The sequence below is a fragment of the Leptonychotes weddellii genome, chromosome 10 (assembly GCF_054177405.1).
Source record: "Leptonychotes weddellii isolate Sample4059 chromosome 10, ASM5417740v2, whole genome shotgun sequence".
Taxonomy (NCBI): Eukaryota; Metazoa; Chordata; class Mammalia; order Carnivora; family Phocidae; genus Leptonychotes; species Leptonychotes weddellii.
In genome coordinates, this window is record NC_138378.1 from 19,714,071 (window position 1) to 19,737,798 (window position 23,728).

A 23,728-nucleotide genomic window follows, 5' to 3' on the forward strand; every position below is an offset into this window, starting at 1 on the left:
AAAAAAAAAAAAAAAGACTCTCCCTCTCCCTCTGCCGCTCCCCCTGCCTCTAAAAATAAATAAATAAATCTTTAAAAACCCTGCATAAAGTCTTTAGATTCACACTTGATTGATAGTTGTCTGTGTGTAGAATTTGACTGACAGTCATTTTCCTTTATGATCTTGAAGGCATTGCTCCATTGATCTTCTACATTCCAGTGTTGCTAATTAGAAGTCCAATGGCATTCTAATTTTCAGTAGTGGTATGTGACCTGTTTTTATTTTCTGGAATCTTAGTATCTCCCTTTTATTTCTTATGTTCTGAAATTTACAATAAAGTCTTATTGTGGTCTTTTCATTTATGTGTTGAGCATTCCTACGGAGTTGCCCTGTTAGTCCAGAAATTTATGTCTTGCAGTTCTGGATCATTTTATTGCATTATTTCTTAGATAATGTATTGCCCACTGATTTATCTTTCTGGAGCTCTTATTATTCAGATGAGGAACTTTGTGGATTGATTCTTTTCTCTTATTTTCCATTTCTTTGTTATTTTATTCTACTTCTAAGGATATTTACTCAACTTTTTATCATCTAGTTCTAGTAAATTTTTTTATGTTAGCTGTATTTTCATTTCTAAGATACCTTTCTTGTTATGTGAGGTTAAATTTAGATTTCTTTTGAAGTTTTCTTATGTTGACTGCTTTGTTTCTGTTTCTTCTGAGTTTTTTTCTGTTTTATTTTTTTTTTTAATTTTAAGTAGGCTCCATGCCCAGTGTGCTCCATACCCAAGAGGGCATGAACTCACAACCCTGAAATCAAGAATCACTTGCTCTACCGACTGAGCCTGTCAAGCGCCCCTTTAAGATTTTATTTTTAAGAAATCTCTACACCTAGCATGGGGCTCAGACTTAAAACCCTAGAATCAAGAGTCGCATGCTCCGCCAACTGAGCCAGCCAGGTGCCCTTTTACTGTTTTAATCTTTGTCTTTCAGTTGGAAGATTTCCTCATATGTTAGATTGTTCTTGGATATTCACATATATTTGAATAAGGCACTAAAAATGAAACATTAATAAACCCTTAGGGTAACTGAGCAGTTTGTTTCAAAGCTTTGTATACAGGAGTGGGAATATAAGCCCAACAGTCTCATGTGAACATGTAGTATTAGGGACCCTCAGCTGTTGGTGTCTTTTTTTTTTTTTTAAGATTTTATTTATTTATTTGAGAGAGAGACAGATCTCATGAGCAGGGGGGAGGGGTAGAGGGAGAAGCAGACTCCCTGCTGAGTAGGGAGCCTGTTTTGGGACTCGATCCTAGACCCTGGGATCATGACCTGAGCTGAAGGCAGACGCTTAACCAACTGAGCCACCCAGGTGCCCAACTGTTGGTGTCTTTAAGGTTCTTCTGAAATATTTTGGTTTCTGTAGAGAAGTATCTGCTAATCTCTTACCTGAATGTTGGTGTTGTGGAGCAAAGCAAGGAAGGGAAACTTGGTCTCATAGTGTGCAGACTTTCACCTAAAACCACAGTCTCTTCTATGCCTGGTGTTCTCAAGCTCCAAGTCTCCCTAGTTCAGTCTTAGAATAATTCTCCAGATCCCTGTTGGGATAGACTAGAACCCTATCATCTGACTCATTAGAGTTGGGGTTGAGTGGGGACCTGAAGAGTTCTAACTGCACAGACTTTCATATCATCCATTCACGTTAGCCTCTGCCTAATCCCTACTTTCCATTCTACCTGTGCCCTGAGTTACTGTGTTTTTCCTAGGTTGCATGGAACAAATTCATTAATTCTAAGTGTCTCTTCAGGCCCTTGTTTGACCATACTACTTTCTACTAAGTAATTTGTCATGTATTATAGTTTGCGGTTATAGCTGACTTCTAGTTTTATCCAAGGTAGTTTCTGTTTCTTATTCTTTTTGTTGATTTGGTGTGATATTTGAAAGGATGGTGACAAACACTTTTTAAAACTGAAAACGTGGGACGCCTGGGTGGCTCAGTCGGTTAAGTGTCTGCCTTCAGCTCAGGTCATGATCCCAGGGTCCTGGGACGGAGTCTCACCTCGGGCTCCTTGCTCACTGGGGAGTCTGCTTCTCCCTCTGCCTGCTCTGCCTGTTCCCCCTGCTTGTGCTCTCTCTCTGACAAATAAATAAATAAAATCTTTAAAACTGAAAACTTATGTTAAATCTTTTTTTTTTTTTTTTTTAAGATTTAGTTATTTATTTTTAGAGTATGCCCATGAGCAAGGGGGTGGTTGAGGAGGCAGGGGTAGAGGGAGAGAGAGAGAATCTCAAGCACATCCCCACTGAGCGTGGAGCCCAACTTGGGGCTTAATCTCAGGACTCTGAGATCGTGACCTGAGCCGAAGCCAAGAGTAGGATACTTAACCTACTGAGCCATCCAGGTGCCCCAGCTTATGTTAAATCTTAAACTCAGTGGTGAGCAGGACTTTTATCTTCTTAGTAAACTTCTCTGAACTTTTTTAAAGTCTTAGCTGTGACAGTATAATACTTTGATTTTAGTGTTTTGATTAACCAATCTTTATGTTGACAAAACAGTTGTCATAAAACTGGTATTTAAACAAATGGGAAAAAAAATTGAAATAATCCTAATGCTTCCTCTTGATGGGAATATTGACTATTTTATTATTTCAAAGCAGATTGTTGTTTATGCCTCATTTAAATATAAGATCTACCATTGAGCAAGATTATATTTTATAAGAAAACTATCAGTTTGAGGACTCAAATTTTTATCTTTGATAATCTAGTATAATATAATGTACAGAGATTGTTTTATCTTGTTTCCATAGTCATCTTTATAGAATGGCAAAAGCTGAGATTGCTGAGAAATATTAAACTGTGGTTTTTCTGTTCTCCAAGGTTCTTTTAGAGCAGGATATATTTCATCGTTCCTTGATGGCCTGTTGTTTGGAAATTGTGCTCTTTGCCTATAGCTCACCTCGTACTTTCCCCTGGATTATTGAAGTTCTCAATTTACGACCATTTTATTTTTATAAGGTGAGATGAGAGCTACAATAACATTTAATGTTACCTAGTGTCCTAATTTAAGACTGATGCCACCGTTATACTTACTGGCATGATTTAGTTAATATTTTGTCATCTGTGCTACATTCAAAGTATTGATAGAAAAGTTGGTTTGAAGAGTTAAATTTTTTACCTAAAATATGCCTAAAGTTATGGAAAATGCAGATAATTGGAAAGCTTATCCATTTGAATTGCTGAGTGGGGTTTAAATATTATTTTAATGACTTAAGGAAAATTGCTTCTGTATATATACTTCAATGTTGATATGTGTTTTCAGATTTTCTCTTAGGAAGTAAAGGTAATTTTATTCAAGGACAATGGTTTTGGCCTTATCTGATAACAATTCATTTTTATTTGTAACATCCTTTTTTCATTCAAGAAGTTAAACACCTTTGTTATTTAAGCACATAAATAATGTATTCTCCTTGAAGAAAAACTGGAAATACATATAAACGTAAATATTAAAACCATACATTATAATCCTAAGTATAAATAATAATCACTTAATACTTTTGTGTATATACTTACAGACTTTGTTCTAGGATTTACTCTTATTAAAATGGAATTATTTAATATAAGCAAAATTCCTTTTAAGTACGTTATTCATTCTGTTCTTTTGAGCTATTGGGAAAAATAGTCTGAGAAGGAGCAGTAAATTCAAAATAGCACTAAACTTGGAACCCAAGACCTGAGTTCTTCTGCTGTTGGGCTGTTGACCAGTTTCCACCTATCATTGCCTCATTTTTCCATGTATACAAAAAAACATAAAAAGCAGAAATGTATGTGAAAGCATTTTGAAGATCTTAAAAACTCCTTTATAAATTAAAATATATTAATAAGCCACTGAGTCACAGTTCAACAATATCATTGGTTCTGTGTCATCATAAGACCAAAGCTAGTCATACATGCAAGCCCGGTATAGAAATGACTATTTGAGACTACATTACCTTTGCAATTTTTTCTTTACCAGGTTATTGAGGTGGTGATCCGCTCAGAGGAGGGACTTTCCAGGGATATGGTGAAACACCTGAACAGCATCGAAGAACAGATTTTAGAGAGTTTAGCATGGAGTCACGATTCTGCATTGTGGGAGGCTCTTCAGGCTTCAGCAAACAAAGTTCCTACCTGTGAGGAAGTGAGTCACGGCAAGGGTGATAATCATTTAAAAAATAACAGCTGTAGGGGCACCTGGGTGGCTCATTCGTTGAGTGTCATTTGTCTGCCTTTGGCTCGGGTCGTGATCCCAGAGTCCTGGGATCGAGCCCCACGTCAGGCTCCCTGCTTCGTGGGAAGTCTGCTTCTCCCTCTCCCACTCCCCCTGCTGGTGTTCCCTCTCTCGCTGTGTCTCTCTCTGTCAAATAAATAAATAAAATCTTTAAAAAATAAAAATAACAGCTGTATTGAGATATAAAACATATACCACACAATTCATCCATTTAAAGTATACAATTTAGGGGCACCTGGCTGGCATAGTCAGTAGAGCATGCAACTCTTGATCTTGAGGTAGTGAGTTTGAGCCCCACACTGGGTGTGGACACTATTTAAAAATCAAAATGAAATAAAAAACCCAAACAAGGGGTGCCTGGGTGGCTCATCAGTTAAGCGTCCGACTCTTGATTTCAGCTTAAGTCATGATCTCAGGGTCGTGCTCAGGAATCTGCTTGAGATTTCTCTCCCTCTCCCCCCATTTGCATGCACTCTCTCTCTCTCAAATAAATAAATAATTTTTTAAAAATACAATTTAGTGTTTAGTACATTCATATATAGGTGCAGCCATCACCTCAACAAGTAACTGTACCCTTTAGCTGTCACTTCCTTACCCCCCTTCTTCTCCCTAGCCCTAACCAACCAGTAATCTACTTTCAGTCTTTATTGATTTGTCTATTCTGGACATTACGTATTTGTGGAATCATATGATATGTGGTCCTTTGTGACTGGCTTCTTTCACTTAGCATAATGTTTTCAAGATTCATCCATGTTATAGGGTATATTAGCACTTCATTCCTTTTCGTGGCTTAATAATATTCCATTGCATAGATAATATCATTTTGTTCCTCCATTTATTAATTGATAGACATTTGGGTTGTTTCAGCCTTTTACTTCTGTGATAGTGCTGCTGTGAACATTCAGGCCCAAGTTTTGTGTGGACCTACATTCTCATTTTTCTTGGGTATCTATCTAGGACGGGAATTGCTGGGTCATGGAGTAACTTTGTTTAACTCCAGGTTGGGGGAACTGTCAGACTCTTCTCAAAGTGGCTGAACCATTTAACATTCTCACCATCAGTGTATGAAGATTCCATCTTCTCTAACTCTTAACCTTCCCTCCCCACAACACTTATCTTTTTTATTCTAGCCATTAGTGGGCATGAAGTAATATCTCATGGTTTCTATTTGCATTTCCCTGATGGCTAATGATGTTTGGTCTTTTCATGTGCTTATTGGCCATTTATATATTTTCTTTGGAGTAATATCCATTCAAATCTATTGCCCATTTTTTAATTGGGTTTTTTTTATTATTAAATTATAGGAGTCCTTTATATATTGTAGATACAACTCCCTTATCTGATATGATTTGCAAAACTTTCCTTGGTTGTCTCTTTTACTTTTTTTTTTTTTAAGATTTTATTTTTAAGTAATCGCTACACCCAACATGGGGCTCAAACTTACAACCCTGAGATCAAGAGCCACATGCTCCATCAACTGAGCCAGCTAAGCACCCCCTTGATAAAGTCTTTTGGAACACAGAGCTTTTAATTTTGATGCTGTCCTGTTTATCTATTTTTTTCTTTTATATTGTTGGTGCTTTTGAAGTCATATCTAAGAAGCCCATTAATTTTATCAGGTTTTTCAAATGTCTATGTAAAAAATTAAACATTTTTCATTAGTAGTAGTTAAAATTGAAAAAATCAGAAGTTTGTACCTAATACAAGTGACACATTTCAGTTTAGTATCAGGTGAGAAATGGAGTTTTTTCCCCTTTACCTCTGTGTTGCTCTTTTGTAACTCCTGTCTTTTCATCCTTATTTGGTTTTCTTTGTCTCTTTATACTTCATGAAACCTGATAAATTTTTCTCTAATTCCAAATTACTGGAGGGACTATCCAAGACCAGAAAGAACTAAAAAAGATGATTTCTTGAAAATCTTGAAATCTCTCTTCCATGTATTTTGGACTTTTGCAGCAAACTGGGCAATCTTTCATATTCATCAATATTTCCATTGTAGAATCCCTTGGGAAAGTGAAAAAAAGCTCTGAACTTGAAGAAAGAGGATTTGGGTTGAAGCTCTTGCTCTGTTACTTAATAGTAGTGTGTCCTTGAGCAGATTTCATATTTTGAGCCTCTATTTTCTCATCCTTAAGTGGAAATAGTGCCTACCTAATCAGTTTGCTTTTAGAAGTAGTCGATAAACTTAAGTAGATAAATTATAAGATTAAGTGAGATATATTTAACAATATTAACTATTGAGCACTTTATGCAAGTTCTATTTTGTGAAAAAGAAGAGAAATAAAACATTTAAAGTAGTTAAAAAGACTTTTTTCTCAGGGCACCTAGGTGGCTCAGTTGGTTAAGCGTCTGCCTTCAGCTCAGGTCATGATCCCAGGGTCCTGGGATCTAGCCCCGCATCGGGCTCCCTGCTCAGCAGGGAGTCTGTTTCTCCCTCTCCCTCTGCCTGCCGCTCCCCCTGCTTGTGCTCTCTCTCTCTTTCACTCTCTCTCTGTGTCAAATACATAAAATCTTTTAAAAAAAAAGACTTTTTTCTCATTTTCCTGTTATAGGTTTTCATTAGTGGGTCTATCTATATGTAAAGCAAAAGATTTTTGTTTTTTACAGGTTATATTCCCAAATAACTTTGAAACAGGAAATGGGGGAAATGTACAGGGACATCTTCCCATGATGCCAATGTCTCCTCTAATGCATCCAAGGGTCAAAGAAGTTCGGACTGACAGTGGGAGTCTTCGAAGGGGTAGGTTCAACATGGGGAAAACAATGAACGAAATAACAAAGATAATTTTCTTGAAGAAAATATCAAGTATTGGTAATATATTATTATGAAATTAATTTCTTCGTCAGAATTTAAAAGAGGACTTATAAAAAATAATAAAAATTAAAGGGGCACCTGGGTGACTCAGTCAATTGAGTGGCCGACTCTTGGTTTTGGCTCAGGTCATGATCTTGGGGTCCTAGGATTGAGCCCCTCATTGGGCTCCACGCTCCGCACAGAGTCTGCTTGTCCCTCTCCCTCTGCTCCTCCCCCCACTCATGCTCTCATGCTCTCACTCTCTCTCTCAAATAAATAAATAAAATCTTTAAAAAAAGAATTTTTTTTTTTTAATAAAAAAAGGGACTTCTGCCAACACCCTTATATGGCCCATTGTATAGTTTCTCATATCAAAGTAATAAGATTTTCTTTTTTTAAAAAGATTTTATTTATTTATTTGACAGAGAGAGACAGTGAGAGAGGGAACACAAGCCAGGGGGAGTGGGAGAGGGAGAAGCAGGCTTCCCGCCGAGCAGGGAGCCCGATGTAGGGCTTGATCCCAGGACCCCGGGATCAAGACCTGAGCCGAAGGCAGACACTTAACGACTGAGCCACCCGGGCGCCCCTAAATTTATTAGTTGTTCACTGTAGCTTTTCCACTACTGTGCTAGGAAAAGATAATTTGAAGGGGTTTGCAGGTAATTTCATGGCTATAATGTGAATCCTGTATTAAAATGTCAGCTTTGAACATTCCTAGTCAGATTCAAGGGCTGCCTTGGATTTCTTGTATGTAAGAGATCTAGGTAGGCTCCTGTTGAGGGATAATGGGAGCTACAGTAGAACTTTATACTTTCTACTAAGGTTGGGAAATCAGAGCTGCTTTCATAAGCCCCAGAATTATGGAGAGATTTTTATTAAACCATGACTATTTCTCCACTCACCTCATTAAGACAGCTGTCAAATCATTGTCAGAAGTAATCTTTATAACTTGTAAGCATGTTTTGTAAATAGATTATATGGCTAATTATCTAATGAGTGTAAAAATAGTGAAATGCTTTTACTTTATTTTTTTTAAAGATTGTATTTATTTGACAGAGACACAGCAAGAGAGGGAACACAAGCAGGGGCAGTGGGAGAGGGAGAAGCAGGCTTCCCGCGTAGCAGGGAGCCCCACGCGGGGCTAGATCCCAGGACCCTGGGATCATGACCCGAGCCGAAGGCAGACGCTTAACGACTGAGCCACCCAGGCGCCCCACTTTATTTATTTTTTTTTATTTTTTTATTTTTTTTTAAGATTTTATTTATTTATTTGAGAGAGAGAGAATGAGAGAGAGCACATGAGAGGGGGGAGGGTCAGAGGGAGAAGCAGACTCCCTGCTGAGCAGGGAGCCCGATGCGGGACTCGATCCAGGGACTCCAGGATCATGACCCGAGCCGAAGGCAGTCGCCTAACCAACTGAGCCACCCAGGCGCCCCACTTTATTTTTTTTTAACATTTATTTACTTAAGTCATCTCTACACCCAATGTGGGGCTCGAACTCAAGACCATGAGATCAAGAGTCCCATGCACCATCGACTGAGCCAGCCAGGTGCCCTTAAATGCTTTCACTTTAAAAGCGTAGTATACATGGAACACCTGGGTGGCTCAGTTGGTTAAGCATCTGCCTTCAGCTCAGATCATGATCTGAGGGTCCTAGGATTAAGTCCTGCATTGGTCTCCTTGCTTAGCAAGAAGCTTACTTCTCCCTCTGCCTGCTGCTCCGCCTGCTTGTGCTCTCTTTCTCTCTGGCATATAAATAAATAAAATCTTAAAGAAAAAAAAGGGGGGGAAAGAAAGCATAGTATATGAGTACCTGGCTAGCTCATTCAGTGGCCTGTGAGTTCGAGCCCCACGTTGGGTGTAGAGATTACCTTTAACAAATAAAAAATAAAGGGGCACCTAGGTGGCTCAGTTGGTTAAGTGTCCGACTCTTGATTTTGGCTCAGGTCATGATCTCAGGGTCATGAGATCAAGCCCTGCTTCTGCTCTGCATTGGGCATGGAGCTTGCTTGGGATTCTCCCATTCCCTCTGCTCTTCCCTGCTTGCTCGCTGGCTTTCTCACGCGCACATGCGCTCTCTCTCTCAAAAACTAAAATATGATAAAATAAAAGCATATCATATACCTGTAAAGAAACAATGGGTTGGGGAAAGTGAGGAAGGATTATGGAAAAAGATGTAGGGTTGTAAGGGTCTAGGAGAACCTTTGCAATTGATAGAAAGGGAAGGCTGCTCCTGTGGAAGGATAGCACTGAAAATAGACAGAATCCATAACCTTACTTTCTTTTTGATCAACATACTACTGCCAACCCTCAGATTAAGGCAAGTTAAACAGAATCATATCACCTTTACTCATCTTTATCTTCTAGTGAGCTTATAAAAGATGATTCTGTATCTACTAAATCAGAAAACCATAGTACCTTAAACTGCTTAAGTGTGGGCATGTGGGAGGGGGCAAACTGTGAACCAAATCACTGATTTACCTTCTTCTCAGATGTTATTTACTAGATAAAATTAGAGGACAGAAGCTAATTGGACTACTTCAATTTAGTGGTCACCTCATTCTACCTCTCAATTTCTACCTTACCCTTAATGTTTTGCTCCTTGAATAGTAGGCAGAGGTTCAAGAAACCAAGAAGATGAGCTATCATAATTTTCACATGTAATGACTTTTTCCATGCCTCTTTCACTAGACTTTATATTCCATGAAGACAGAGCCATGTTATTTACTGCTAAATCCCTAGTGCTTAACATAGTAACTCAATGTCTATTTTTTGAATGAATGAACCTGATTTATTATTTTGGAATACGTATCAAACTGTTTTAAATTTATTTTTCTCTCTATTAGATATGCAACCATTGTCTCCAATTTCTGTCCATGAACGCTACAGTTCTCCTACTGCAGGGAGTGCTAAGAGAAGACTTTTTGGGGAAGACCCCCCAAAGGAAATACTTATGGACAGGATCATAACAGAAGGAACAAAATTGAAAATTGCCCCTTCTTCCAGCATTACTGCTGAAAATATATCAATTTCCCCTGGGCAAAGTCTTCTAACTATGGCCACAACCATAGTCACAGGAACAGCGGGACATAAAGTTACAATCCCATTGCACGGTAACATTTTAATGCATTTATTTTATATTTTTTCTGAATTAGTTAATAATTTAAGATTTGTCTTGCTGGATTGGATCACATGGCCTTTTTATTCCAGTTTCTTTTGAACCTATACTATTTTTTTTAATTTATTATCTTTAGAGCACTTCTAGGTTCAAAGCAAAATTGAGTAGAAGGTACAGAGATTTCCCATACACCCACTGCCACACACACACACACACATCTTTCATCACCATAGTCATCCTGCACCAGAATGGTACATTTGTTACAATTGATGAACCTACATTGACACATCATTATCACCTCAAGTCCATAGTTTACATTAGGATTTACTCTCGCTATTGTACGTTCTATAGATTTTGACAAATGTTTACTGACACATATCCACCATTATAGTATTATACAGAATAGTTTCACTGCCATAAAAATCCTCTGTGCTCCACCTTTTGTTTTGTTTTGAACTTATACTGTTTTTGAATTTTCACATTTTATAAATTTACCACCCTTTTTGTTAGGACTTATTTTCTTATGTGAGCTTTACAAATAAGTTACAAGAGTCTTGTTTCTTGATTAAAAACATCTCCTTAAGAGCTCAAAAGAAAGCAATATTGTTTCAGAGCAGAAATAGAAAACAAGACTGCTATAACCTAGAATTACTGTTTTTGTGGCTTTCTTCTCCTTTTCTAACCTATTCCTATGTTTATACACATGATAGATAGATAGAAAGAAAGATAGAAAGAAAGAATAGACAACCTTTCTGGAACACATGCTGCTTATTTCTAAAATTGAAAACTCTTGCTTATACATTTAGGTATCACAAATGATGCTGGAGAGATCACACTGATACCAATTTCCATGAATACAGCTCAGGAGTCCAAAGTCGAGAGTCCTATATCACTTACTGCTCAGTCATTAATTGGTGCTTCTCCGAAACAGACCCATCTGACTAAAACACAAGAGGCACATCCAACTGGAATAAGCAAACCAAAGAGAACTGGGTCTTTAGCACTGTTCTATAGAAAGGTATGTGATTTTGTGGCACCCAAAAGATCTCATTTGGGGTGCCTGGCTGACTCAGTAGAGCATGTGACTCTTGATCATAGGATTGTAAGTTCAAGCCCCATATTGGGTGTACAGATTACTTAAAAATAAAATATTTTAAGGGGCGCCTGGGTGGCTCAATTGGTTAAGTGTGCCTTCAGCTCAGGTCATGATCCCAGGGTCCTGGGATCGAGCCCCACATCTGGCTCCTAGCTCAGCGGAGAGCCTGCTTCTCCTGTTGCCTCTGCTGCTCCCCCTGCTTGTGCTCTCGCTCTCTCTCTCTGTCAAATAAATAAATAAAATATTTTAAATAAAACTAAAATTACCTCATTTAATCAGTGCAAGAAAGATTGAGTAACAGAGCAGCTTTAGCCTTCTTTTGTGTGTGTGTAGTAAAATATACATAAAATTTATCATTTTAACCATTTTTAGTGTACAGTGAAGTGTCATTAAATACATTCACATTGTCGTGCAGCTTTCATCATCATCCATCTCCAGAACTTTTTCATCTTCCTAAATTGAGACTCTGTTCCACTTAAAATAATTCCCCATTCCTCTTCCCACCACCAGTTCCTGGTAACCACCATTCTCCTTTCTGTCTCTAGGAATTTGACTACTCTAGGTACCTCATATAAGTGGAATCAAACAATATTTATGTTAATATTATATTAACTAATATAATTATTAATATAATTAATATTATATTAAAACAGGTTTATTCCACTTAGCATAAGATTCATCCATGTTGTAGCATCGTTCAGAATTTCCTTCCTTTTGGGCGCCTGGGTGGCTCAGTTGGTTAAGCTACTGCCTTTGGCTCAGGTCATGATCCTGGAGTACTAGGATCTAGTCCCACGTCGGGCTTTCCTGCTCAGTGGAGAGCCTCTTTCTCCTCTGACCGCCGCCACCACCCCCCCCCCCGACCCGCACGTGCTCTCTCTCTCTCTCTCTCTCACTCTCAAATAAATCTTTAAAAAAAAGAATTTCCTTCCTTTTTAAGGCTGAGTAATACCCATTGTATGTATATAATACCCCCATTGTATGTAATAATAACCCCATTGTATGTACATTTTGTTTATCCATTCATCTGTAGGATGAACATTTGCGGTGTTTCTACCTTTTGGTTATTGCGAAGAATGCTGCTGTGAACATTAGTGTACAAATACCTATTCAAGTCTCTGCTTTCAATTCTCTTAGGTTTATATCCAGAAGTGGAAAAGTAATTCTGAATTTAATTTTTTGAGGAACTACCATACCATTTTTCACACTGCCTGCCCCATTTTATATTCCTGCTACAATACATGGAGTTCCAAGTTCTCCACATCCTTGTCAACATTGTTTTCTGTTATTTTTGATAGTAGTCATCCTAATGAGAATAAAGTGGTATCTCATAGTTTTGATTTGCATTTCCCTAATTATTAGTGATGTTGAGCATCTTTTCATGTGCTTATTGGCCATCTGTCTGCCTTGGAGAAAGATTTATTTAAGTCCTTTGCCCATTTTTTATTTGAGTTTTGCTGCTGTTGTTATTGAGCTGTAGTTCTTCCTTTATATATTCTGGATAAGAATTCCTTATCAGATTTATGACTTGGAAATGTTTTCTCCCATTCCAGGGGTTGCCTTTTAACCATGTTGATAGTATCTTTTGACGCACAGAGGTTTCTAACTTTGATGAAGTTCAATTTATCTATGTTTTGTTTTACTGTCTTTTGCTTTTTGTGTCATATCCAAGAAATCACTGACCGTTCCAAAGTCATGAAGCTTTTCCCCCTGTTTTCTTCTAAGAGTTTTATAGTTTTAGCATTTGTGTTTAATTCCTTGATCCATTTTGAGTTAATTTTGTATATGGTCTGACGTGAGGTTCTAGCTTCATTCTTTTGCATCCATTCTGTCAACACCATTTGTTGAAAAGACTGCCATTTCTCCCTTGAATAGTCTTGGCACCATTTTCATAAGCCATTCAACCATATATGTGAGGGCTTATTTCTGGGCTCTTTTCTAAGCATTGTCCTCTTTATGTCTGTCTTTATGCCAGTATTATACTGTTTTGATTACTGTAACTTTGTAGTAAGTTTTGAAGTTAGGAAATGTGAGCCCTCCAACTTTGTTCTTCTTTTTCAAGATTATTTTGGCTGTTCAGAGTCCCTGGAGATTCTATATGAGTTTAAGGATGGATTTTTCTTTTTTTTTTTTTTTTAGGATGGATTTTTCTATTTCTGCAAAAAACATCATGGGGATTTTGATAGGGACTGCACTGAATCTGTAGATTCCTTTGACTAGTGTTGACATCTTATTACCATTACTAAGTCTTCCAGTCCATGAATATGGGATGTCTTTCCATTTATTTGTGTTTTGGGTTTTTTATTTTGTTTTTTGGTTTTTAGTTAACATACAGTGTTTTATTTTTTTTTAAGATTTTATTTATTTGTCAGAGAGAGACACAGCAAGAGAGGGAACACAAGCAGGGGGAGTGGGAGAGGGAGAAGCAGGCTTCCCGCTGAGCAGGGAGCCCGATGCGGGGCTCAATCCCAGGCCCCTGGGATCATGACCCGAGCCAAAGGTAGACACTTAAGGACTGAGCCACCCAGGGGCCCCATATAGGGGAAGTTTTTTAAATGGTTTGCTTTTTTTGTTTTGTTTCTTTTTCTTTAAGATTTTATTTATTTATTTGACAGAGCGAGCACACAAGCAGGGGGATTGGAAGAGGGAGAGGGAGAAGCAGGCTCCCCACTGAGCAGGGAGCCCTATGTGATGCAGGGCTCAATCCCAGGACCCTGGGATCATGACCTGAGCCAAAGACAGATGCTTAACTGACTGAGCCACCCAGGTGCCCCATGGTTTTGCTTTCTGACTCATTCTTGAAACATTTTAGCTCTTGATTATCTGACTTTATTTTTTTTTTAAGATTTTATTTTAAGTAATCTCTACACCCAACTTGGGGCTTGAACCCACAACACTGAGATCAAGAGTTGCATGCTCCACCAACTGAGCCAGCCAGGCACCCCTATTATCTGACATTTTAGACTCTCTAGCAATTTTATCTGAACAAAAAAAGGTGGGGGGGATTTCTGAACACTTGAAAAATTATGTGTTCATATTGGTCATGATGCAAGTAAATCCTGCATTTTAGTGTTTCTTACTTTACACAGATGACAGCATAGAAGACATCTTTTCCAAAAGAATTTTTAAGATGGTTTTCTAAAGAGAATTTTGTTTTAATCTACAGTCTTCTGGGATGCCTGGGTGGCTTAGTCGGTTAAGTGTCTGCCCTCGGCTCAGGTCATGATCTCAGGGTCCTGGGATCTAGTCCCGCATCAGGCTCCTTGCTCAGCGGGGAGCCTGCGTCTCCCTCTCCCTCTGCCTGCTGCTCCCCCTGCTTGTGCTCACTCTTTCTCTCTCTCTCTGACAAAATAAATAAAATCTTTTAAAAATTATTAAAAAAATAATAATAATATACAGTCTTCTGCCACAGCAGTGAACTAGTACTATAGAACAGAAATTTTATGTAATTTTACATAACATTTATCAACAGCCTAGGTGTTTGTTAATCTTGGCCTGAAAGCCCATGTTCATGGTAAGAGATAAATTAGAGAAATTATTTACTATTTTTTTTTGCATCAATGTACTACCTTCCATCTTAGGTCTATCATTTGGCAAGTGTACGCTTACGTGATTTATGTTTAAAACTGGATGTTTCAAATGAGTTACGAAGGAAGATATGGACGTGTTTTGAATTCACTTTAGTTCACTGCCCTGATCTAATGAAAGACAGACATTTGGATCAGCTGCTCCTTTGTGCCTTTTACATCATGGCAAAGGTAATGTATAAGCTAGGGAAGCTCTTTGTCCTAGTTACCCATTTTTGAAGCATGAAGTGAAAATCTGTTGCACTTGTTATTTTGCCTTAAATGCTATACGCCAACACTGCCCACCATTGTTAATTAGTAAACTCCAGCTACTACATCTGTTCTCTGAACTCTCCATTTCATTTTGTAATAATCAGCTTTCCCACATCATAAGAATACATTGGTTATAAATAAAAGGTCTTAGAGACCATTTGTAGTATGTGGCTCTCCATATTATTCCTGTGAACAATACCATTTCCATTCCCATCCCTGTGATACCTCTCATCCAGTACTTTACAGTAAAATGATCATTATGTTGTAGGCTGGTAACCTAAGCCTAGAGCTGAAAGTAATTTGTTGAAGTTATACAATTAATAAATGGCAACCTAGGATTTCCTATTTCGTAATTTAATGAATTTATAATTCAAAAAATAGCTTCTATAACATATTGCTCTCTAGTGATTTGTTGCACCAATTCAGAAGAGCATTTTACATTCCAGTTGCTACAACGTTGTATGTTTTCAATCATAAAATAACATATCTAACTTGTTTTTTAAATTTCTGATATATCTGAAACAATCACTTATAACTTTGGTCTGGACCATATTGGCCACACTGGCAATCCTAGTAGATGTACATAGTTAAGACCTAATTTTTAAAGTTTTTGAGGCAGAAAACATGTTTTCAAACTCCTTTTTGACTCACTCTCACAATGCCTTTTTAAATCTCTATACAAAATAGATATCAATAAATGTTATTAACTAATCACTTGTGTTTTCCAGAGAACTATCAGAGTTCAGGCTTTGCCATTTCTAGCCCATCATTATAGAGAACAGGTTTAGTGCTAATGGACTTTAGTGAAGCAGAGGGAAGGAATAAACTTTAATATCCTTTCTGGCCTATTTGTTATTATAAAGTTTACCTTTGTGGATCACTAATCCATTTTCTTCCTTTTGGCCATCACTGTAACTTTTCTGTCTAAGCATTAGAAACCCTGTAATCTGTCCTAAAATGTTAAAACCTCAACCTATAATAACTGCTCCGTTTTCTTGCGAATCACTACCAGACATTTTCTGTCCTTTAGTGTCTAGTTAACTTACTTTTAAATAAGTACTTTAAAAGCTAATAACATCAGAGACTGCAGGGTATGCAACAGATCTGAGTTTTCTTGTATCATTCTTTTTATAAAAAGAAGTGCATTTTCAGTAGAGTTATATACCATAGCAATATCAGTGCTTTTGATTAATGAAACTATTAGCTGAGTCCCCACAGGCCATAAAGCTTGAACTTTAAAGCTAGTAAAAATCATAAATGGTAGTGGTTTTTAGTCATGGACCGGCCTGGGGTTAATGGCTTTCTGCAAGGTTGCACTCAATGCCAGCCTATAATTGAAGTTTTTGTTCACAGCCATTTTTCTTTTAAGAGCAATTTATAAATGCAGTTTTTATTTTCCTTAGGTAACAAAAGAAGAAAGAACTTTTCAAGAAATAATGAAAAGTTATAGGAATCAGCCCCAGGCTAATAGTCATGTGAGTTACATTATTTTTCCTCCTGTCCAAAAATAGATTTGTACTGTTTCTCTGTTGACAAGTCATACAAATGGTAAACTTCTTTTATAGCTTTACTATACTTTAGATTTTTTGGTTTAATGCATACCATTAAACTCTAAAGACAGTTCAGTAAAAGCCAGGAAATTGGCTGTTTCTGACTCATCCATATATTTGCATATACTTCTCACATGTTCTCCTATTCCATTTGTTCATTTGTTAAATGGGGACATTTGTCAAAAAAATCTGATGAGGGGCACCTGGCTGATTCAGTCAGTAGAGCATGTGACTCTTGATCTCAGGGTTGTGAGTTCAAGCCCCACATAGGGCATGGAGCCTACTTTTATTAAAAATATATATAATAATAATATTCTCTAATTGTATGAGACTTGATTCCCTAATGATGTTTAAATCTAGTGAAACTTGAGGATTTATTAACTTAAGCCCAGCTTCTTTTGCCATCTACTAAGAATCTTAACGTTTTCATCTTTAAATAGATACCGAACATTTTGATAATGTTGTTTTATAATAGACATGGTGAGAATCCTATACAACCTTTCAGTCATGGAAATATAATATTAGTCTATTGGCCTGGCACATAGTAAGTATTTAATGACTTATCTCCATATTATTATTATTACTGTAGCTGAAGAACCAAGATTAGGCTATCTTAAGGCTTTGGCCACTAAAGAGCCTGGTTGCTAAGCTCTAGGGAGCATAATGGCCTCTTTTCTGGCCTTGGTGATCTGCCATCTTAGGAAGAGAGATGTGGCTGCTCAGATATCCCATGCTCAAGTACTGGTAGTCACACCCCCTTCTAAGAGAGCCCCACATATAGTTTCACTTTTTTTTTTTTTTTTTAAAGATTTTATTTATTTTTTGACAGGGACAGCGAGAGAGGGAACACAAGCAGGGGGAGTGGGAGAGGGAGAAGCAGACTTCCTGCCGAGCAGGGAGCCCGATGCAGGGCTCGATCCCAGGACCCTGGGATCATGATCTGAGCTGAAGGCAGACACTTAACGACTGAGCCACCCAGGTGCCCCTAGTTTCACTTCTTTACCTAAGCCCCAAAATACAGTGACAGTAATACAGACGTTAGAAGAGCCAGGTACAGGCATTTATTATATCCTATGACAGGCTAAGAGTTTCTGGACCCTTCAGAAAAATCCCTCAGGAACAGAGCCTAGAGAGGTCCAGATTATCCCCAAAGGTCATTTTTTTTTTTTTAAAGATTTTATTTATTTGAGAGAGAGAGAATGAGAGACAGAGAGCACGAGAGGGAAGAAGGTCAGAGGGAGAAGCAGACCCCCCGCTGAGCAGGGAGCCCGATGTGGGACTCAATCCCGGGACTCCAGGATCACGACCTGAGCCGAAGGCAGTCGCTTAACCAACTGAGCCACCCAGGCGCCCTATCCCCAAAGATCATTAAGGTGAAGTTAGTGTGGATCCAAAATGGCCCAAGCCAGAGCTTCCTAAATATCCTTTCAATACCAGTACGCATAGGATGACCAGGAATGCATCATGCCTTTCAGCTATATTGGAGGTAGGAAGGAATTTAGGGGAAGGAATGGAAACATTTTCCTGTGGCCCTCTGAAAGGAGATGGAAATGAGATGAGAGCAGGAAAACAAGCCTTAATGAGATCAAATGATTCTCATGTAAGGAATTAAAAAGGAAGAACAAGCTCAGATATTTGAAGTTGCTTTAATTTGGCGAAACCTGCTCATCAGTGTTTATTTAGTTGCTACTTACTCAAGTCTTCTATTTTGTAAACTCCAACAATGGCATGGTTTAGGTAATAGGCTCTGCTTCCATATCCCCTCTACTAAGACATTTGTTGTAATCTGCATTTACCAGGCTAATAACATTTTATCCTTGATTATCACCCATACAGACAAATAGTTTTTCACTGGCATCCTATTTTGTTCTTCTTATTTTGGTTTTGCTTAACCTGTGCCTCTTTGTGACTTAGCAGTCCTTTTTTCCCAATCTGACGTATAGGTCTATAGAAGTGTACTGTTGAAAAGTATTCCAAGAGAAGTTGTGGCATACAATAAAAACGTAAATGGTGATTTTGAAATGACAGATTGTGGTAAGTTGCCCAATTTAATATTCTATATGTAATATACCTTTTCTTTAAGATTTTATTTATTTAAATGTCAGAGTGAGAAAGAGAGCACAAAAGCAGGGGGAGCTGTAGGCTCCCTGCTGAGCAGAGCCCAACGCGGGACTCGATCCCAGGACCTTGGGATCATGACCTGAGCCGAAGGTAGACGCTTAATAGACTGAGCCTCCCAGGCGTCCCTGTAATATACCTTTGATTACATTGTACATAATGCAGTGGGTGTCAGACAACATGGAGTCAATGATGAAGGTGGGATGGATAATGCATATGTGAATGCATTTGGGAAGAAACAAGTTTGAGATAAATATGGGTCAGGTTCCTCCCTCCAAAGAGGTTGTAAATTAAAACCATTAATTTGTCACCTGTTAGTTGTGTTTTAGAAGTTTCATAGTCTACTTACATACATCAGTAAGACACATAAAAGGCTCTTAATAAATTTTTAAAATAAATCTGAATTACATGGAAAGTAATCAGTGATCAGTGTCAGTGATCTGCCTGGGGTGACAATTAAGGAAATATCTTGTTCATTAATACTGCCACCACCAGCAAAGCTGCCACCCTGTTGTTACCACCATGCTAAGACTTGAGGCACTAGTAAATGTTTTTCAAAGAAAGGAAAATCAAATGGTGATTATTCATGTTGATAAGTTGTGAAAATGCCTCTTCTGCCCATCTTTTCCTTGTCTCATCTTTCCATTACTTATTGTATACCTATGTGTACATGGGTATCACATGTACCATGATTTATTGAATTCCACAATGTGAGACATTTTTTTTAAGAGAGAGAGAGAAGGGAGGAGCAGAGGGAGAGGGACAAGCGGACTCTGCACTGAGCATGGAACCTGATCCATGTAGTAAGGATAATCTACAACTGCCGTTACCAAGCCAGTGTGCCTTGGAATAGTGTTAATTTAGGATGGTAGTAGGTTAAAATTAAAAAAAAAAAAAGATGGTAGTAGGTGTTACAGGGAAGGGGGACTATGCATAAAAAATTTGAGAAGCATGGAATTAAAATGAATATGTGTTTTTTTCCAACTGCAAAACTTTTCAGAGCCTTTTTTTAAAGATTTTATTTATTTGAGAAAGAGAGAGACAGAGATAGCAAGAGAGAGCATGAGCCAGGGAGGAGAGGGAAAAGCAGGCTCCCTGCTGAGCAGGGAGCCTGACGTGGGGCTCGATTCCAGGACCCTGGGTCATGACCTGTGCCAAAGGCAGACGCTTAACTGACTGAGCCACCCAGGCGACCCTTCTCAGAGCCTAACTAACATGGACTCTGAATTTCTAAGAGGAGGGTATAATATGCAGCATTTCCTTAACTTACTTGACCGCATAGCTTTTTCCCACCTTCAAAATAGCAAGAGAGGCAACTGGCTGGCTCAGTTGGTAGAGCATGTGGCTTGATCTTGGGGTCATGAGCTCAAGCCATATGTTGGGCATAGAGCTTACTTAAAAAATAATAATAATTGGGCGCCTGGTGATGATCCCTGGGTCCTGGGATCGAGTCCCGCATTGGGCTCCCTGCTTGGCGGGGAGCCTGCTTCTCTCTCTGCCCCTCCCCCCCACTTTTTGTGCTCTCTCTCTCTCTCTCACACACATGCTCTGTCTCATGCACTCTCTCTCGCTTAAATAAACTACTTAATAATAATAATTTAATTTAATTTTTTAAAAATACCAAGGGGGTGCCTGGCTGGCTCAGTAGAAAGAGCATGAGAGTCTTGATCTCAGGATTGTGAGTTCCAGCCCCACACTGGGTGTAGAGATTGCTAAAAATAAATAAACTTAAAAAAAAAAATAAATGATGCCTGGGTGGCTCAGTCAATTAAGGGTCCAACTCCTGATTTCGGCTCAGGTCGTGATCTCAGGGTCGTGGGATCGAGCCCCACATCGGGCTCCTCACTCAGCAGGGAGTCTGCTTGAGATGCTCTCCCTCTCCTCCCCTTCCTGCCACTCGTGCGCACATACGCGCCCTCTCAAATAAATCTTTAAAAACATAAATAAAAATTAATAAAAAAACAAGAGTGTTCAAGACATCCAAATTGTGACTAAGACCCCTGTAGTTCCCTGGGGCTGCTTGGCCCTTGGACCATGTTTGAGTTTTCTGGTTTTCCCTGGATGAAAGGATGCTTTTATCCTTTGTCTGCAGTGTTTGCAGGCCAGTATATTCAGAATGAGAACTTTTTTTCGTATGTTGAATTATTTTTATTTATTTTTTTAAGGTTTTATTTATTTGTGAGAGAGAGAGAGAGAGATCATGGGGAGGGGGAGGGGCAGAGGTAGAGGCCAACTCCCCACTGAGCAGGGAGCCTGTTGCAGGGCTCAATTCCAGGACCCCAGAATCATGACCTGAGCATAGGCAGACGCTCAACTGAGCCACCCACCCCTATGCTGAATTATTTTTAATTGTCAGTGGTTTCCTTAGCTCCTATAAGCAGATGATTCTTACATGTTCAAGTAGACAATGGTTTGTAATACTCTTCCCAAAGAAAGAGTAGGTTAAAGTTCTGCATGGTGCAACAAGCTATCCCAGAGTTACACAGTAAATAGGAAAGCACCTCAAGGCAAGCTATCATTTTATAACTGAGGACACTAACTATAAACTGAGCACCAAGTTTCCTGTTGTGCTTGGGGAAAATAAGGCTCTTAGAACACTTGTCACCTGCCTTGTATTTGCAGAAAAATAAAACAAGCGATTTATCTTGCTTCTTCCTTCACCTGTGAAGGTATGTTTTACCTTCTTAGAGTCTTTCCACCTTTCTCAAAGAGCCATTATGAATATCTGCAGGCCTTTTGTTACCCAAAGCTCATGATTTGCCACTGCCACCCATACTCTGGAGCTCAGTTTAGCTAAATCCCAACCCAGGGCTAGTGCCCCTCTAGCCACCAGTGACAGTGAGCTCAAAAAGGTATGATTGTGTTGGGGCGCCTGGGTGGCTCAGTCATTAAACGTTGGCCTTCGGCTCAGGTCATGATCTCAGGGTCCTGGGATCAAGCCCCGCATCGGGCTCCCTGCTCAGCGGGAGGCCTGCTTTTCCCTCTCCCACTCCCCCTGCTTGTGTTCCCTTTTTCGCTGTGTCTCTCTCTGTCAAAGAAATAAAAAATCTTAAAAAAAAAAAAATATGATTGTGAAAACATTCTTGCTGAAGTAATATCTAGAGAAAAAGAGTAGTAGCCTAAGTTTACATATTTGCATTTCTCAAGATTCCAATTTAATTTATACATAATATAGATGGATTTCTGAACCTTTTCTAAAAACAGTTGCTGGGGCTCCTGGGTGGCTCAGTCGTTAAGTGTCTGCCTTAGGCTCAGGTCATGATCCTGGGGTCCTGGGATCGAGCCCCACATCAGGCTCTCTGCTCGGCGGGAAGCCTGCTTCTCCCTCTCCCACTCCCCCTGCTTGTGTTCCGTCTCTCACTGTCTCTCTCTCTCTAATAAAATCTTTTAAAAAGTAAAATAAAATAAAACAAAAATAAAAACATTAATTGCTTTACATAAAGATTTGTGTTAACTTGGTTTTTTTTTATGTTGTAGAGAGAGTTGTAATTCAAGTCACCACTTTATATATTAATGTGCATCTGTCATAACACTGAATTCTTTTAACAGACTTGGAAGATGCTACAAAAACACCTGACTGTTCCAGTGGACCAGTGAAAGAGGAAAGAGGTGATCTCATCAAATTTTATAATACAATATATGTAGGAAGAGTGAAGTCGTTTGCACTGAAATACGACTTGTCAAATCAGGACCATGTGGTACGTTTTATATTTTACTATATGAATATTTATAGTCATAGTTGGAGTATTGTGAGTTTCCTAGATAAGCGTTTCAGAGGCAAAATGCCACTGATAACATTATATAGGAGAAAAAAATGCTGGTAATTAGAGAGTGATTAAGGCATTGATACAACACAGATCAGTGGAAATCATGGAAATTTTATCCATACTGTGATTATGTTGCTGGAAATTATGTTAACATATGGGCAAGTACTAGATGAGAATATGGAAAAATGAAATCAATTCTGGTAATTTTTTCTGTTTTTGATTTGTTATATTTATATATGAGATAACTGTTTTTCTCAAGATAAAGAGAAAAGGAAATAAATAGGCCTGAATCATTAATAGAGGCAACACTAAGACATTTTTGTGCAGATTCAGAAGTACCAGAAAGCCTGTGAAAGTATTACCAGTGTATAAGCTGAGGTTGGTTCCCACGAGAGTAGACATTAGTTGTAGAGGGACCTAGTAGAAACTGCATCTAGCTGGTAGCCATATATGTGTATTTGTGTCTCTCTTTACATTTCCATCCTTGTCCCTTTCAAGGAATGTGGTCTGTGACTATTCACAAAGGCCGTGACTGCTCGTTCAATTCCATTGGTTCCACCTCCCCTATCATGAGTATGTCTGTCATTAGCAAAATTGGAACTAGTTTTATTAGGGGTGCCTAGGTGACTCAGTTAAAGTGTCTCTTGATTTCAGCTCAGGTCTTGATCTCAGGGTTGTGAGTTCAGGTCCCACATTGGGCTCCACGCTGGGCATGGAGCCTACTTAAAAAAAAAAAAAAAAGAGTTTTATTAGCTTCAAGTGAAGATGATGAATGAAATTATTAATTAAGGAGCCATCTCCATTTATTCCTAGAATGGAAACATTGTACAGAATATTAAAGGAAAGTGTAATACCTGCTCCCCTAACTCTATTGCTAAATCATTTGCATTTCAATATAAAGTCTTAACCCTTTCATTAACAGATTTGTTCCATGTTGGACTCATCCTCCTGGCTCATAGAGTTCTGTCTCTCTTTTTTTCCCTCTGCTCCTGCTTGGTTATAGTGTGTGTGTGTGTGTGTGTGTGTGTGTGTCTGTAGAGAGAGAGAGATTATTATTGTGTTAGGACATTGATTACTTTGCCTCTGCTTTCTGTGAACAAGAGGTTCCTGTGCTGCTAGCTTACCACTTCTGGGTGTCTCAGAATTCTTCAGGAGTTCCTAAAAATGCAGGGAAATAAATTTTAGTTTATCTGTTAGTAA

The 23,728-nt window shown here is 38.6% G+C and overlaps 1 protein-coding gene across 5 annotated transcripts in view; it reads left to right on the plus strand.

The window, feature by feature from the left end:
- The window catches only part of RBL1 (RB transcriptional corepressor like 1), a 56,926-nt gene that overhangs the window by 29,382 nt on the left and 3,816 nt on the right, over positions 1-23,728 (plus strand). For all 5 annotated transcript variants that reach the window (XM_081832826.1, XM_031028543.2, XM_081832824.1 and 2 more), the window contains 9 exons: positions 2,856-2,993; positions 3,991-4,155; positions 6,853-6,985; positions 9,887-10,153; positions 10,965-11,176; positions 14,836-15,012; positions 16,497-16,568; positions 18,587-18,677; positions 22,311-22,459. In XM_081832826.1, coding sequence (XP_081688952.1) covers positions 2,856-2,993; positions 3,991-4,155; positions 6,853-6,985; positions 9,887-10,153; positions 10,965-11,176; positions 14,836-15,012; positions 16,497-16,568; positions 18,587-18,677; positions 22,311-22,459 — 1,404 coding nt within the window. The remainder of the gene's footprint in view (positions 1-2,855; positions 2,994-3,990; positions 4,156-6,852; positions 6,986-9,886; positions 10,154-10,964; positions 11,177-14,835; positions 15,013-16,496; positions 16,569-18,586; positions 18,678-22,310; positions 22,460-23,728) is intronic.